A 17613-nucleotide genomic window follows, 5' to 3' on the forward strand; every position below is an offset into this window, starting at 1 on the left:
CCACGTACTTCAGAAGAAACTGCTGGGACAGTGTGGAGGATTTGAAGTTATTATTTAGTAATACCCAGCCTCTGTGTGGCATTCATGTTCCTTTTGTCATAGAACGCCATCCTCCTTACATCAGCCCTCGGGTCGCCCAGCTCGGCAAGCGGGGCACACGCCAGGTGGTGAGGCTTCCTGGGCACTGTGTGCTGGCTCTGCGAGGTCGAGCTCACAGCAGTACCCCCTCCGTAACCCATAAGTGAGGAGACACACACAGCCCAGCGGCTGCTCACAGGGACCACTCAGTGCACTCGAGCTGCTGTCGTCACCCGGTGCAAGAGCGGGAGCCACAGGCTGAGCAGGGAGCCTTGTTCCACATGGGGTTTAGGAAAGTGCCATGCGCGATGCTCCAGAAGTGCAGAGGGAGCCAGTGGGACAAGCAGAGGTGGCCACTCCTCCCTACCTGCTCTGCAGGCCCACTCTGCGTGACCTATGGCCTCTGTGCCCTGCTGCTCCGCCACCCCCAACCCCCGTCTCCTGGCCCCCCAAACCCTTCCCCAGCCCTCTTCTTCCTCCTTCCTCATTCCGTGCTGCCGGGCCGGATGATACATTTGATTAGCTGCTTCCTTGGGTACTCGCAGGTTTCTTACCTCATCCGATCCTTGCAAGAGAGAGGCCAAGTCCTCTTTCTTTCCGATGAGAACACGGAGGTCCGGGGAGTGGAGATTACTTAGCCACATCTCGAAGCTGGAAAACCCAAGTCATCTTGTCATTTCCCACTCACGTAATAGTCTGTGAGTTCTTTATTCATCCTTAACCCTGCCCCCCATTCCAGAGGAAAGTCTCACTAACCCTGCTTTTGCTAAAATGTAGGTCTCTTCCTACCATGGCGCTGCTTCCTCTCCTGATGTAATGTTTCCTGACCCATCTCTTCTTAAAACCCTGTTCTGAGGTGTTTTCCCGGTACCACTGAGCAGTTAACCCAGTTTCAACCCTGTCTCCCCAGAGATAACAGACCGCACAGGTTAAGGGCTCCATCCCCCGAGACTGCCCCCCACTTCAGACACCAGTCACAAGTTCAGGTTGTCACCTCTGCTTCTGCCTGACTGGCACTTAATGAGATGTTCCCATGATCCCCTTCTCAAGTGCGTTTAATTTGCTAGAGCAACTCACAGGACTCAGAGAAATATTTTACTTACTTGATGACCATTTTATTATAAAAGGATATAACTCAGGAACAGCCAGATGGCAGAGATGCAGAGAACAAGACATAGGGACAAGGCATGGAGCCCCCATATCCTGTCCTGGGGTGCCAGCCCCCCTGAATCTTCATGTATTCATTGCCCTGGAAGCTGTCTGACCCCCATCCTCTGGGGGGGTCTATGGAGGCTTCATTACACAAGCATAATTGATGGAATCAGTGGCCATTGGTGACTGACTCCATCTCTAGCCCCCTCCCCTCCCCAGGGGTTGAAGGGGGCGACCAAAAGTTCCTCTAATCAGCTGGTTGGTTCCCCTTGCAACTAGCCCCCATCTTTAGTTTACCAAGGAAGTTTCCCAGAGTCCCCTCATTAACTTAAATTTTGGTGCCTTTGAAAGGGACTTGTTATGAGTAACAAGACGTTCCTTTCACATTACAGCTCTGGAACTATTCAGGAACCAGTGACAAAAGACCAAATACTACTGGTCTTATTATGTTAGGAAATTCCCAGGGTGTTAGGAACTCTGTGCCAGGAAGGGGATGAAGACCAAATACATAGTTCTTACTGTAAGTCACAATATCACATGTAGTCAGCTTGTTCTTCCTAGATAGAAAGGACTTTCAGTGGCCTGCTAAGAAATCTGACCGGCCTCAGCCCCACCCCTTCAAGTGTTTGAGCCTGAGTCTTCTTCAAGGCCTCTTTCTCTTTACAGTGAGGGCACTGGCCTAACCCTGGGAGTCTCACCTTGGTTTGTTTTTCTGGGACATAAATGTCCAATGACGTTGCCTTGTAGACCTTCTCGTTGGGTGGCCTACTTCTAGTACCTTAGCTATAACTCGACTCCCTGTCCTGCATTCAAGGAGTCATGTTGGGACGCGGGGGTGGTTGATGCTATTATAGTGATAACCATGAACCTGTTCTAGGTTATCAGAAAAGTAAGTAATGCGGGGCATAAGGCCTCCTCTCAGTAGTAACAGTTCACGTCAGCACTTCCCAGCGACTATGTTGCAGCCTGGTGTTGGAGGAGCTGGTCCAGGCCACATCCAGCCTGACGTGCTCTCAGCTCTGAGCCCTCAGCCTGCAGACAGGGTGCTTACGTGTAACAAGTTGAAACTAGAAATGTCCTGTAGTCATTTAAGGTGTCATAAAACCTTGGTCTTTTGAGCCTGAAAAAAAGGTGGAAGAACTCTGAGGAAATAGAGACAATCTCCCAATGGTTGGTAATTCTGTGGAATGTTCCTTAATATTAGTTTATAGGCATGAGGGCAGAACCAAGGCTGCAGAGGGACTTAGGGTAGATGTGAAGACATCCTCATTGTACAAGACTCAAGTTCTTTACTCTCCTGTCCACCACATGTGTCACCCTGGGTCTGTAGATTTCCGACCTGGGTTAGAAAAGAATCAGCCTGGCACATCTGAGATCTGATTTTGCCAGAAAGCAGGGGATGGACCCTCCGCCCACCATGTTTCTTTTCAGTCTTCTGGTTTTGTTATTAATGGATTCATAACCCACCCAGAGATCAGAAAGTATAGCCCTTGCTCAAAGCTTGGCCAGGATCCTTGGATTGGTAGCGCTTGCAAGACTTTTTAGCTGAGACACAGGATGCCCACGATCTTTGAGGAAAGGGGTCAGGGGAATAGGGATTGTGCCCTGGAGTCTGAGGTCCACTTTGTCCTTAGTTAACTGGACACTGGATTTTCTGTCTCGTCCTATAGTTCATTGTCACTGAAAAGAGGAAGTTTTGGAAAAGACTTTGAGCAAAGTGCTTATGCCCTACATGGGGACACAGGAGCTGGCTTGCTTCCTGTCTCTACATCTGCAGCTGTCAAAGTCCAGGGCTCCCATATAGAGTGAGCAAGGCCCTGGGAAGAAAAGTGTGACCTCCTCCTCTGTCCAGGAGCAGCTAACAGTCAATACGAGCCTTCCACTTCTTACCTGTTTCATAGGAAGTGTTGCCGATAGATATTACCAGCGTCCAGTGAAACTGGGCATAGAACGCTTTGGAAAGTTAACAGGAGAGTCAGATTTTCACAACAAGATTTAGATGTGCTATATTGAACCTAGGAAATCCAGGCTTGGGGACAGGTAGGAATTATGGTCACAAAAGGGAGAAGCTGCAATGTATGAAATTTTTTTTTTCAATGTATGAAATTTGATGTGGACAAATGAGTAATAACTTTCCAGTGATATTAGATCCTTTTGGTAGAATGGAGCAGAATTGATCGTTTGAAAATAATTTTAATAAAAATGAAATGGGGGAAATTGGAATTTGTTTATCTTTAAAAAGTTGTTTGTAAAAAAAATAAGTCAAGGGACTGTGTTCGTTTACTCGAGTTCAGCTCAGAAGATTCTCGGCGGAAATCTCCAATACTGGTACAGTTCTGACTGAACTGCTCGGATGTATGAGCAATCCAGACTCCCGTGGTGGTGGGACGGTGGGGTCACACCACCCTGTGTTCGCCGGGTCTTGTGCAACAGCTGTTACCCTTAGTGGCACACGGCCAAGGCGCGCGTGGCATCTGGGAGTGCTCCAGAGGGTCACCCTGCTGCTCCACACACTCAGAGGACAGCTGCCTGAGCCACGGGGAGGTCTGGTGGGACGGAAGTGCTACCTGGTTCGGGGGGCGGGGGCGGGCAGGTGAAGGATGCACGTGCTGACCTGACTGCTGTCATGCTTCCTCCCACAGGTGCCCAGCCCAGTGGTTTGAGGGCTGTGAGGAGGAGGGCTATTAAACGCTTTGTTACCCCAAGACTCTTGATTTGTTTGCCTTGATTGCATCCCCGCTTACCCCTGCTGCCCACTAGAGCCCCTTGGGAAAGGGTCTAAAGGAAAATAAAACTCAAACCAGCCCGGGGCCTTCGGATAAGATTTGCCGAGGGGCCTGGCAGGGACAGTACTGGCGGGACAGTGGGAGTTGGGAGGTTGTGAGAAAATAACAGAATGAGCGAATGAGGGATCGGGTCTAGGGTCTATCTAGATTGTAATCCTCCACGTTGGCCCTGAACCCCCTGGCCATAGCTGTCTTGGGGCCTCTGTGTTGGTTGTGGATGTGCTTGGCTTGGAGGAAGTGTTTCATACTGTTCTCTTCTCTTGCAGGTTTCAAGTGCCCCATTTGTTCCAAGTCTGTGGCTTCTGATGAGATGGAAATGCACTTTATAATGTGTCTGAGCAAACCTCGCCTCTCCTACAACGGTAAGGATTTGGTGGGGGGACCCTCCAAGGGAGGGTCTTCAGTTGGTGTGGCTCTGGGCAGCGTGGCCACCCCATTCTCCGGCGGGAGCGCCTGTGTGGTGTTGAGGAACTGACTGTTCAAGGGATCTTGGTGCAGCAGCTGGGAAGGAAGCAGAGCAGAACAAGAAGGAAGGCCCAGGGGTCAGGCCTGCGGCCCTGGACAGGCTCTCAGTTTGCTCAGTTAGGCCTTTGCCCATTTATGCACCTGCCATTGGGGGTCTGGGGAGAACGCCCCCTCCTCGGGGGAGGAGGCTTCAGTGCCGCTGGTGTGCATAGCACAATAGCTTCAGCGAGCGGACACCCTTCAGGGAATAAAAGTACTGACCTGCCACCTAGTCAGTCCGCCAAGCCCACACTGCTTCCCACCTTGGAGGCTGCCTCAGAGCTGAGCAGTGAGTGCAGCAGGGGTAGAATCACCGGGCCAGGCCGTCCCGTGAAACACACTACCTCTGTGGACGAAGGAAGTATCAGCATGGGCCTAGTATGCTGTGGGTCAAGATCTGGGACCCAGCCAATCTGAATTCAAAGTCTGCCTCCATCACTTACAGACTGTACAGGCTTACACAAGCTGCTCAGCATGGCAGAGCCTTGGTTTTCTGTCCATGAAATGGGACTGTCAGTAACCTGACTCTTGGGTTTTCTGTCCAAATGAAGTAAGATATTTATACCTCAAACCCTTCAGTACAGAGCCTGGCACATGGTCAGTGGTCAGGAAGTTACAGCGGCCATTGATTGAGACAGTCACCCTCAAAGATGTGAACCCCTCTGTGAGTTTCCTCTTGTCATTTTCCAGAGTGGACTGACCTCTCTTTAGTGCTGGGTGCTGTGGGCTGCCAGCAGCTCTCTGGTCTTCCACTGTTACGTGCTTAATCTGGTCTTCAGACCACATTCACCGGAGAAATCCGTCTTCTACCAGAGCAGGCGCTGGATCGGAAGGGGTTGTGTCCCAGCCCTGTCACTGGGCTGCTCCCTGGGGTTGAAGTCAGAGCAGCACTCGGGAAGGGTTCTGCGAGTTCTCAGTCTGTGGACTGGATGGGAGGTGAGCCTGGGATCACTTGAGCCCCATCCTGACAATGAAAGTGTCCCGGGTAGACTCTCCTTCCAGAGCTGTCCTTGGCCTCCTGCCTCCTCAGACCCAGATGCACTCCTGCCTCCACACGTTAGTCTAGGGAGGCCTGATGATTCCAGATTGCTCCTACAAAGTGCATCTGACAAATCTGATCTACTCCTGCTCCTAAAAGCACACCCTACTATTCTCTTCTCTCTTACTTACTTGCTTAGCTGAAATTTCTGCATGCATGTGGGCAGGCTAGTTACCTTCTTGTCCCAGCTACCCTCAGTCGGTCGTACTTGGTCGGGTCAGAGGCTGCAAGGCAAGTTGTGGCCCCTGCCCCCACCCCCAGCGTTGCCATCCCCTCTATTTCCTGGTATCCAGGAAGCCCCTGTTCTACCCTGAGGACACCTTCTCCCTGTCCCCGGACACTGACTGCTGCCATTCTCTGAAACATTGTCATGTGAGCTCTGGGCTTCCTGTCAGACTCGTCAGTGCACGTTCCTTAAAGGATGCTCCAGCTCTACTTGGTTCCGCTCCTTGTCTCTGCCTGGGACCATGGAGGGTGTCGAGTCTTCTCCCGTTGCCCACAGCCCTCCCCAGCCGTGGCCTCAGAAACTGTGTTCACTCATTCTCCACATGTGCAGAGCCCTCATGAAGACCGCTTTTTGTCCTGTGGATGGCTGGGGAGAGTTCTCTGTAGACACTGCCTTGCTGTCATAAGAATACAAAGCAGCCTCAGAGTGGGCTCCGTCCGACAGGACTGGGTTCTTGACGTCATCAGGGAGAACTTTGCAAGGGCAGCTGTGGAGGACAGAGCGCTCTTGGGGCCACCTGTGTGACAGGTACCCACACACCCTATTCACTGAGCTGGGAATGAGGGCCTTATAAGTGCCTGGTGCTGCCCAGAGCTCTCTGTGCCCACAGCCACAGGGCAGGGCTCCCTCTGCCTGTCCCCTTCACTGCTTGGCAGCCCAGTCTGAGCACATGCCACCCGCAGAAGTCACACTCACAGTCCCCTTAGAGGAAGAGGAAGTTGGCCAACCAGCCCAAGACAGAAGTGCTGCTGTTTCCATCCTGGTCCCATTTTCCCCTCCTCCTGTAATTGAAAGCTACATCTTCAGGATGTGTGTGTGTGTGTGTGTGTGTGTGTGTGTGTGTGTGTGAGAGAGAGAGAGAGAGAGTGTGTGTGTGTGTGTGTGTGTGTGTGTGTGTGTGTGTGAGAACTAGAGGCTTTAAATTCAAGGTTCTCTTCTGCAAAAGCCATTCCTTCCCAGCAGAGGCAAGGAGCAGTGTGTTGCATCTGGTCCTATCAGTGGAATTTGACTTAAGGCCATGAAGATGCTTCAGAAATGATGGCCAGCCTCTCCCTGGACACCTACGCATTAATGGCCGGGCTCCTGGGAGCCAGTCTCTATGTTTGCTGAAGACATTTGAACCTTCCAGATAAGAGAAGGTGTTTGCCACCTGGAGTGTGTGTATGGAGTGGAAGTCTCCAGAGCTCGTCTAGGGCCTGTTCTACTTCACATGTAGGACAGGCCTTTCAGGGGCCATGGGCCAACCAAGTCTGGGCCTTTGGGTGTTTATTCTGGTTTTGCCAATAACATACTTTGCCCATGATTTCTCATCACCCCATCCTCCCTACCTTCTACTTTATCTTTTCTGTCAAAAAGAAGTGTGAGAAGACTTAAAGGATCTATAAAGCGTGGATCTCCTGGAATCTTCTGGAAAGTGGGCAAGATGAGCCTTTCTTAGTGGATAGAGAACAAAGTGCCATTTTCTTTCTTCTTTTTTTTTTTTTTTTTGTAGATTTTATTTATTTATTTGACAGATCACAAGTAGGCAGAGAGGCAGACGGGGGTGGGGGGGAAGCAGGCTCCCCCTGAGCAGAGAGCCCGATTCGGGGCTCGATCCCAGGACCCTGGGATCATGACCTGAGCTGAAGGCAGAGGCTTTAACCCACTAAGCCACCCAGGCGCCCCACCAAGTGCCATTTTCTTATGAAGATTCACCAGAACTCCTGGTCACTCCCCTGGAGATTTCTCATTGACACACACATACACACACTTTCTGTAATTGCTGGCACTAATTGGGGGAAATTTCTAGAAAATTTACAGTGGTTATATAAGATGAAATTTAGTTAACCACCAAAGGAAAAAAAGTAGAAACCTCCTAAATGAGGCAGATAGAAAGTAGTATTTTTCTTATTATGAGGGTTGGCCTGAGCTGTGGGCTGGAAAGCCTCCAGTAGCGGCCTGCCAGATTTAAAAAAAAAAACAAAAAACAAAAAAAAACACAACAGCTTAGGAAAGGCAAGACTAGTTTAACTGGTCCACCCAGGGCCCAAGAGAAGTGTGAAGAGCAGGAACGGCTGCTCCCAGGGCAAGCACCTGGCTCGGAAGGCTTTTGAGTTGCCTGCGCAACAGAGAGGGTGCAGAGAGCATGCAAGACCCCGGAGCAATGAGCTTGCCATCCCTCCTCCTCCTCACCCAGGGGCCGCTGTGAACTCAGTACCCCTAGGAGATGAGGCGGGAGTTACTCCGTCCCACTTCTGTGGGTAAATGTGGTGAGCTTTAATGGGCCTCTGATTTCTCTCCTGTTCCAACATCTGTTTGTAGTCCTGAGAGCTGAGACCTCGCCTTCAAGAATATGCATCCCAGTTTCGACCTTCACATTGCTCAGCTGACAGAATGAGCCTTGAGATGGGCTTCGGGACCTGATTTTGTTGTGAACAGAAGAGAGTCCGAATACCGTGACGGGGCGGGCACAATAGATCGCCAGCTGTTCATGGAAAGTTTAGGAGACCCTGATTCCAAGACCAGCCAGGGGTCTGTGGCTCTGGTAGATTCTGGGGTGTTTCAGGTTCCTTTGCCAGCAGCACTAAGGGAAGCTTAGTGCCTGGTAAAGCAGCTTTAGGAGATGCTCAGCTCTCTTCTAAAGTGCAAACCATGTCCTGCGTTTTAGGTCCTCACTATCCTCTCTCCTCCTCTCTGCCAAAAGTCATTGCCCCCAACTTCAGGGCTCGGAAAATGCTGTGTGTCATGCAAAGTTTCTTTAAAGGAGCGAGAATCTGACTCCCCTAAAAGCAGGAATACCTCCTGCTAGTTTTCCCCAAGCCAGCAGACGTGTGTAAATGGTGCTTACTTGGCCTGCGTCCCTGCTGAGACCCTATGGTTGGGATGGAAGTGTCTTTTCTTAGGCCTGGAGGAACCAGGTCCTGGCTGGCCGAGGAGTGTGCCCAGCCTAGTGGGGCCTTGCCAGGGGCTATTGTTAGACCTGTGGCAGTGCCAAACTCGGAGGTGTCCCCTCCTCCAGGAGGGAGGGCCGGAGGGAGCTCCAGCACTGCTGACCAGTGGGCTGCTGGGTGAGTGAGGAGTCAGCGGGCTGGAGACACACAGGGGCTTGCCACAGTGGGGACACAAGAATCAGGTGGCTGCAAGAGAAGGGATGGAGTGGGGTCACCGTGGGGAGCCCCATTGAAGAGGAAGCCCTCCAGGCCTGTGCTTTATTGGCTGACTCTCGCTGGGCTTCCATTATTGGAACAGTCTGGGGTGTTTGGGTGGGGATGCCACCACTGGTAGGGGATCTCTCTGCTCTAGGTTTCCCTTTTCCTGGAGTTTTCCCAAGAAGGGAACTGGCAACACCAGGCATTGATGGCACCACCCCTCCCTAACCCGCAGGAGACGGGGCCGGCAGCTCTGTATTTGCTGGGGAGGCTACAGGGGTTCTCCTTCTGGCTCCTACCTTCCTTCCCAGCACCAGGGGAAACGCATTATGTATGGTCCTGCCCTCAGCGGCTGACTCTGAGCTGTACCAGCTTCAGCCTCCCCGTCCCCCGACCCATGACGCCAGCAGCTCTGGACGTCCCCTGGGGAGTGTGGGGGCCGGGGCTCTCCACAGGGCAGCGCAGCCTCACAGTGGCTCTGGGGGGGGGCGGGGGGGCGGGTGGCAGTGCTGCTCCCTGCACCTAGGCTTCTCCCCCCTTCTTGGGCCCCGCATGCACAAATCCACAAGGAGAGAAACAGCTGAAACTGAGATGGCTGGTGCTTTCCAGCCTCAAGGGAAGAGACCCTGTTGCCTGGTCTCTTGGAGACCAGGAGAGGAGGTAAGGTCACCAAGTAGAAGGAACTTGTCTTGGAAGCCATGGCCACTTACCAGCTACATGGGCTGATTCAGAGACACCCCCTCCCCACCTGTGCAAAGGGTCTTTAGCATTCACTGAGCTGTTTCTGTGAAGTCCTGCCATACAGATGACCCCAAAGAAGTGAAGCCTCCTTTCTCTCCTTGTCCTAGATCTTTCTTTGATAAACAGCAGCTCTCAAGAGTGCTCCCCCTGTATCTCAGGGAGAGAGCAGAACTAAGCAGTCACTTCCCACCCTGCCCTACCCCAGCCGCTGCCCAGGCATCCCCTCTCCCCCTGCTGTGGCACCGGAGAGCTTTGCCTCTGGTTTGGCTCCCTGGTGTAGTTGGAGGGACAGGCATTGGCATCATTGAGCACCACCCCCAGCCAGACCAAACACTTCGAAGACCCCCCTTGGGCAGTGACATGGGCTTTGCACAGGGCATCAGGAAGCTTGGGCAGGGCAGGGGTGGGTGGGGGCAGTGGTTAAGAGCCAGTAAAACAAAAGCAAAGGCAGAGCTTCATTTCTGGGTTCTTAACAACCAGTCTTACCTAGGGATACCAAGGGACACGTGCGTCTGTCTATCAGGTGGCCTCAATCTGTGCCAGGCCCAGGGTCCTCGGCTTTGGGCCTGGAGGTTCCCAACAGTGGGCAGCAGCCTCCTGCAGAAAGGATGTGGAAATCACATAGGAACCTGTTGATAGCCAGGCGTCAGTTTCAGCCACTTCCACCCCCCTGCTGAGCTCCCAGGGACATCTGGGGGCTGCCGGCTCCAGAGCTCCAGGGACTGGGACAGGAAGTTTTACTCAGCCCACTCAGGCCTGTGGCCGGATCTGTGTACCTCCTGTTTTCCGCTCCAGGAAGAATGCCACTCCCTGGGCACAACACTGGGTGTGGACACCGCTGGCCTCCCCACACTGTCAGGTTCCCAGCCCCCAACTCCTCCCTATCCTTGCCACTCCAGGCCACGGTGAGATGGGCTCCCCGCCGCGTGCCAGCTGGGTGGGCCAGCCTCCAGTTCATTCCCACCCACGCTACAGCCCCAGGCTGGCTGGTGAGGCACAGCGGTGCTGTTTGTGACCGTGCTTTGCGAAGTGTCATGTGTTGGTAGTTGACTGTTAGGACGAAAATGCATCTGACCTTCATGTGCTCAAGCCTGAGTCCTTGGTAAGAAAAAGGAACCGCCTTTGTGCCTCCTGTCTCCTACGCACGCCTGGCCCTTCCCTCAGTGACAGCCAGTATGAAGAGAGAGGAGGGTCAAGTCCAGTCCTGTTGAAGAAGCGAATCTGAAGTCTTATCTCCATTCCCGGCTCCCACCCCCTAGCTCCGTCACCTCTACCCTGGCCAGAAGCCCATGCAGGTGGATAGCACACCTGGCCGGGCAAGGAGCTGTTTGGAACCCAGGGAATTCCAACCTAACCCCTTGGCCTCACAGCTGGGGTGCCAGTCAGTGGGGGGAAATGGAAGGGATGATAACTTGGATCTGTAACCTTACTGTCCCGCAAGGAAAGGAACTCAGCCATTAGTGGAGAGGGAGGCGTGACCGGGACCCAGGGCCCACACTCCCTGTACCAATGAGACTCCTGAGGCAGGGAGAGCAGAAGTCAGCGCCCAGGAACGTCTACAAGACAGCTCTGCCTTCTCAAAGCCAGACCGGTTTTCCTTCCATCCTTATTGGGGATTTTTCCTGCAATGTTTTATTTTGAAAGTGTCAAACATAGAGCACAGTTTGAGGGTTTTACTGTGAACGCCCAGATCCCCACCATCCAGAGTCTGCATTTCCCTGCAGGCGCTCAGTTACTTGGCTCCGTCCACCAAACCCATCTTCCCCGTGGACACGTTTCAGAGCCACATGAGAACACCAGTACGCTTCCTTCTTGGGGTTTTTAATTCTACAGGTAATGCATGTGCGTGTAAATTCAAAAACACATAAAAATATTCTGCTTTTAGTCTTCCTTGCCTTCAACATTGAAGTATAGCTCCTCCAGATGTTTTCTGGGCTTACTCAGTAAGGAGGGCATCTGGTGCCATAGGACATGGGATCATGCCCTTTTGCTGATCCACTGCTTGCCACACTGGGAGTCTGAGGTGACCACTGGCAGACCGAAGATGCGCCACCTGCTTTTTCTGTTCAGGTGGGCTATGGGTTAGCCTGATGTTGGCAGGGGACAATCCCAGGTCGTCGTGGCTGGGCAGCTGAGAGTGACTTTTCCCACAGCTCATATGCCCAGGGATGTCAGTACTGAACTGTTCCTAACTTGGGCTTTTTCATCAGGGTTCCTGGTAGGGAGCTTCAAGGCACTTTAGCTCTCTAGGCCTTGAAGAATCCTCATTTTCTGGGCCCCAGATGTTTCCCTTCCCACCAGAGCAATCAGTGGGGGGCACCAAGTGAAGGGTTTCAGGCCCTGCAGAGGCAAGATGTTTGACTTCTCTGGCTTCCATTTCCTCCTTGGCAAGACAGGGATGACACATATGTCCTGCCTCGCTTGTGAAACTGCGGCTCAGTTGAACACACACCATCTCGGTGTGTGTCATCGGCAGTGCTCGAGAACAAGTAGTAGGAACTGATCCTGTTTCCAGCTTGCCTTTCTCCACATCCATCACCCCCCTCCTTGGCATTTCTCCTGTGGTTTGGGGAACTTCTGAGTAACCTTGGCTTCCCTCACCCTTGCACCTGCCTTTCAGATGTTAGAGTTAACCTTGTGTTCTGTCTTCTGCCTTCTTGGATTTCAGCTGAATCTCTATCCCACATCTACACTCGTCACCCACGTCTCTCTTCTAAACCCCAGCTCTAGACTGCAGTGGACTCCTGGAGGTTTCCATTAGCGTGTCCCAATGGAGACACCTGGTCAGCACCTCGCACCCAGCTCTGAACTCACTTCTCATGCCTGACCTTCTCTTCCTGGGTCCCCTCTTCTAGGCACCTGCCACTTGCCCCGCTGCCCTGGTCAGCACATGCCATCCCTCCCTCCTTGCCCCCGTGGCTAGTACAGGCCCTGAGTCCTTCCCTCCTGCACTGCTGCCGCGGGATCCCCATCTCTGAGCTCTGCGAGCCCATCCTCCAGTATTAGCAGAGGCCAGTGGTGATCAGAATGCGTCTCCAGAGGCTCCCGGTGAACCACCTGAAGCCTAGGCACCGCAGCAAAACACGAGTTCGTTCTGGGGGTGTCTGTCTCACCCCATGTGGCCCCCATGTCTCTCTGCAGACGCCTTAGCAAACTTCCCGCTCTTCCCAGTGCACAGATACTGTTCCCTTTGCCTGAAATGTCCCCACCCTGATGGGGCATCAGTCATCCCTTCTTACCTGGGCTTTTATGCATCGTAAGGCTTCCTAGAAGTTCGTGTGCTGTTCATTTCCATTTTCTTGTCTGCCTCCTCTGTGAGACTGTGATTCAGTCCTGAGGCCGTGGCTTCTTCGCGGAGTTGCCAGTGCCCAGAATGTCATAGAAATTTAATAAGGGGCTGCTGCCCCAGCCACTCCTCCCTCTGTGTGCTCAGGCTTTTCCAACCATGGCTATGCGAAGGGCCTGGGGTGTCCAGTAGCTTCCTCCTGTTCCTTTTTTTGTGGGGGACCTTTTCTTCTTTTTTAAATTAAGTCATAGTACCATTTAGAACCTTCCCAATGCTACTACCACCACCATCTCTGTCTAGTTAGGATTTTCCAAAGAAAACCCCTTGCGTGATTGTACTTTTACCTGAAATTAGAGTCCATCTCACAGAGCCAGAGGGTAGAATAGTGGGTCACCAGGGCCAAGGGGACGGGGAAATAGGTGCTATTCAACAGGTGTAGAGTTTTCAGTCATGTCGGATGAGTAAGTTCTAGAGATCTGGCTGCAGTTAGCAGTACTGTCGTGCACTCTTAAAAATCTGTCAAGAGGGTAGATCTCATCGTAAGCATTCTTAAGACCACCACCAAAAGAGGGGAAGAACACCCCTGCCCCATAGAGCAGTCACCCCCCACCCTCCTGCCCCCGCCCTGGGCCTACGTCTTGTCCGGATTGGCCTGTGCTGCACATTTCATAGAAAGGAGTTGCTGAATAGGGGACTTTTTGTGTCTGGCTTCCTTCCCTTCGCGTGATGTTCTCCACGTCCATCCACACTGCAGCCCGCATCCGTGTCTGCCTCTTTCCCATGGCCGAGTGACACTCCGCTGTATGGATGGATCCCATTTGTTGATCCAGTTCTGAGCTGGGGGCACCAGCCTGCTGCTGCGGACGTGCTCGCCCAAGCCCCAGCCGTAGCTGTCACTAGAGCTCCCGCCTCTTCCATTCTCTCTCGCCTTGCACTCCATCGACGTGCTTTGCCAAACCAGAACTCCAGGCACCTGGTCCATGTGTATGTTTGGGGGAAGGTCTCCTCAGGGAGGCAGCTGGCCTCTGCGACATACCTGTCCCCGCCCGAGCCCTTTTCACCCTTCGTCCCCTGGCCACTTTCTTGGTGACTGGTCCCACTTGGTCTTGAGATCACTGATGTGCAGTATGCATGTCTTGTCTCTGCAGGGAGGGCTTTCGGGTCAGTGAACCCTTGGGCTCCTGTGTCATCCACACAGCCTTGCCCACTTCAGGTGGCCCAAGGGTCCCAACCAGTTCCCAGACCTGTGCCCGCTTTGTGCCACCTGTCTGCTAGTGACTGACCATCTTCCGCTCTCCTCTGTCCCCCCCCCTTTGCAGATGACGTGCTGACGAAAGACGCGGGTGAGTGTGTGATCTGCCTGGAGGAGCTGCTTCAGGGGGACACGATAGCCAGGCTGCCCTGCCTGTGCATTTATCACAAAAGGTATGGAAGGGCCCCCAGGGCCGGCTCAGCTCCATCTGCAATCCCAGAGGGCCCCTTCCCTGCTGCTGGGGGAGGGGGGGCACCCGCACCACTAGCCATTCAGTCCCCTCGGGTGGTGGGACAACCTCTTTGCCAAGGGCTCTAAGTAGGGGCAGAGCAGGTCTCTGGTGTGATAGCCTGGATGGTGAGGGCTGACAGAGAGACCTGCGGAGCCCCACAGGCGAGAGGCACTTAAGATCCCACCCGGAAAGAGGTTGCTTTTGCATGTCTCCCTGAGCCTCTTCTTCCTCCACGGGCCGCTCCACAGCACGAGAACTGTTGTCTGTGCCAGAGAGGCCGCACAGAGGGCTAGTGCGTGCAGCCTCTGTCCCTTCTCCCCTGAGGGCCAGAGGCAGGAATAGCCACAACTTGGGCAGCCACGGCACGAAAAGCTGCTAGAATTAGCAGGGCTCAGAGTCATTCTCAGGCTCCGGTACGAGCCACGTTCTTGCTTCCAGCTAGAAAGAAGATACCTCTTTTCCTAAGACGGGAGGACACTCTGTGCCATCTGCTCTTGGCTCCCTGAGTCCCAGAACTTCTTCTGACACACGGGCTTTTTCACAGCCCGCCTCACGGGGCTACTGGCCACGAGGCGGTGGTGGTGTCTGGCACACAGATGTGGCTGGTGCATGAGAGGCTCCAGGTTGGCGCCGGGGGAGGGGGTCTTGGCCTGGGTCTGGCACAGATTGCTCCAGCCCCCCGGGAGGCACAGCTCAGAACCAGAAGATGGAAATGCTGGGCTCTAGGGGAGAATTATGCAAATTATCTACCTGGTTCCTGTGTTTGAAAATACCCAGATGTTGGCTTACAAATCAGAAAGCTTTCTTGGGGCAATGTTTCCTGTCTGGTTCAGATGGTCCTTTCTCTAAACACTAGAGACCAGGGTTTCACTGTCAGCCTCCTGTCTGGCCCTGTCTGACCGTCCCCAGCAACGTGACTGAGCCAGAGCGCTGGTCCTCCCCTTCCCTTCTCCTCCAGGAAGGGTTCTGGCCATCCGCTGACCACAACTGACCAAGCCATGTAGAGCTTGGCAGGGGTGGGGAGGGAGGATGTCTCCTGAGATGTCCCACCAGGGACAAAGCCTCAAGGCTGCCCCTTTGACCGAGGAGGGGGCTCTCCAGACCCTAGAGCTGGAGCAACAGCCAGCCTACTGGGTCTTGGTTCCCATCTTCTTGTGCTTTAAGCCCGAGGGATGGTGGGCTCACTGGCCAGCACGGCTGTCCCACTCTCACCCTCTCCCTGATAGCTGTTACCCCACCACCACCCCGACCCCATCCAGGCTCCACTCGGGTGAGGCCTTGGTCCCTCTCAGGGCCACACTCCCTGTTTCCTGCAGCTCCCAGATCCACCCAATCCTATACCCACCCTGCTGGGCCGATGCCTCAGGCTGAGCTGGCATCAGTCTTGGTGTTCTCCCTTCTTGCTTCAAAAAGTGGGTGTCTGGGGACATACTTGTTTTCCCCTGAGGTCCTCATGAGTGAGATTTAGCAAACCCCTGCTCAGAAGCCTAACCCCTGGAGAATACGCCCTAAGGAACAGCCTGGTCAATGGTAACGTATCTCCCCTTGCCACCTCCCTGCCTCAGTTGCATAGATTCATGGTTTGAAGTGAACAGATCTTGTCCAGAACATCCCGCGGACTGACCCTGCTGGGCTTGCTTGCGGACTCCTCTCAAAGGTGAGCCCGTGGCTGGGGGTGCTCTGGACTCCGGGCCTGGGGTCAAGTCGCTCTGGGGCCTGGAGGGTAGGGAGCTCAGGTGCCCTTAACACACCCCACCAAGAAGGGAGCATCTTATCAGTTAACGGTTCTGTGAGGGGGCAGGTATGATTCTCCAGGAAGACTAGCAAATACAAACTCCTAACCTGATGAAGGAGAAGCTGCTCAGTAGAATTAGATTCGCTGGGAAAAGACCCATGTATTCTGGACATCTAAAGCAAGTCTCCCTGAAGAAGGCTCAGAAAGATCCCGTGGAACGTGCCGGGTGGGAGAAGCAGCGGCGAGCTCTAGGACCAGACGCTGGGTTTGTGTCCTGCTCTGCCTTGTGCTGGAGGAGTGGTGAGGGCAAGTCCTGCTTCTCGGGGTCTCTGCTTCTTCGGGGCAGGGGGATAACCTCACTCCCTGTCTCCATATGGACATCCCACTTATTAAACTAGACAGCCTGTAGGATGGTACGCTGTCCTCTGCGGTGCTCATCCGTGATCATGTCACTGCTGGTTCTTCCTGCCTTTAGGCCACCTGCCTCCCACACACACTCACACGCTCACCCATACTTACGCACACACCACTTCCGATCAATCTCTGCAGCAGGCCGGCACAGCCTTCCCCACCAGATGTGCACACGTGGTCCCTATCTAACTGTGTGCTCTGACTCCCCATCTCTTCCCCAGGGCACCTTGCTTCTCTGCTGACCACCCTCTCCTGTCCCCATCCTCCCTGTCCCTTGTGAGTTCTGAGGCGGCACTTTCTTTTTTCTGGCAAACAAACAAAACCCCTAGAGAAAACCAAAACCCTGACTCCACCTCATCTCACATCGAAAGGTTTTGGGGCCTCCTTTCTTTTCTCTCTCTCGCTGTCTTTCTTGTTTTTGTTTGTTTCTTTTGTTTTCCTTTGTTCTTTCATTAGGTTTATTTTATTTATTCCAAGTAAGCTCCCAGAACAGCTGATGATGTCAGACAAATCAGGGACATTTGCTCTTTTTACCTTCCCCTCAAAAACTGAGGACACGGGGAGAAGAAAAAGCAAGGGTGAGAGTGAGGCAGAGGGACTGGGCCAGCGCCGGAGCGGGAGTCCAAACCCCGGCGGGACGTTTGGCTTCGGGCCCCAGAGTGGAACCACAGACGCCCGGCCAGCCTCAGCGGGATGCACGCGGCCGGCCTCGGCTGCCAGAGCGCGACTTACGTGTTCCGGTCCACACAGGGACAGCCAGCCCCCGTTCCTGAGAGGAGGCATCGGACACGGGCAGAGCTGAGCTGGGGACACCAGTGGGAACAGGGCACCCCTTCTGCACTGACTTCCAGAGAATGGTTCTCCCTTTCTCCCTGAGGATACCAAATTGGATGAGAGCGAGTTTGAGAGAAGAATCAACTGCTATCTTTCCCCTCAGCCCTCCTCCCAGGAGGGAAAGGGCATTTTCTTTTACACCTTTGAAAGGCATTGTGGGTCTGTCTAAAGTGTTTACAAAAAAAAAAAAAAAAAAAAAAAAAAAAAAA

General features: G+C 53.5%; 1 protein-coding gene across 2 annotated transcripts in view; it reads left to right on the forward strand.

Moving 5' to 3' along the window:
• Positions 1-17598, forward strand: part of LOC111153001 (zinc and ring finger 1) — a 98745-nt gene extending 81147 nt beyond the window's left edge. Inside the window, exons 2-5 of one of the 2 annotated variants that reach the window (XM_022511799.1) lie at positions 4283-4378; positions 14260-14365; positions 15990-16081; positions 17321-17598. In XM_022511799.1, the coding sequence (XP_022367507.1) occupies positions 4283-4378; positions 14260-14365; positions 15990-16047 (260 nt within the window). In that variant the 3' untranslated portion in view covers positions 16048-16081; positions 17321-17598. Of the gene's footprint in view, positions 1-4282; positions 4379-14259; positions 16082-17320 lie in introns of both variants that reach the window. The other variant, XR_002640976.1, reaches the window with a different exon arrangement.
• Positions 17599-17613: the final 15 nt, after the last annotated feature.

The sequence above is a fragment of the Enhydra lutris genome, unplaced genomic scaffold, assembly GCF_002288905.1.
Source record: "Enhydra lutris kenyoni isolate GAN:26980312 unplaced genomic scaffold, ASM228890v2 scaffoldscaffold30, whole genome shotgun sequence".
Lineage (NCBI taxonomy): Eukaryota > Metazoa > Chordata > Mammalia > Carnivora > Mustelidae > Enhydra > Enhydra lutris.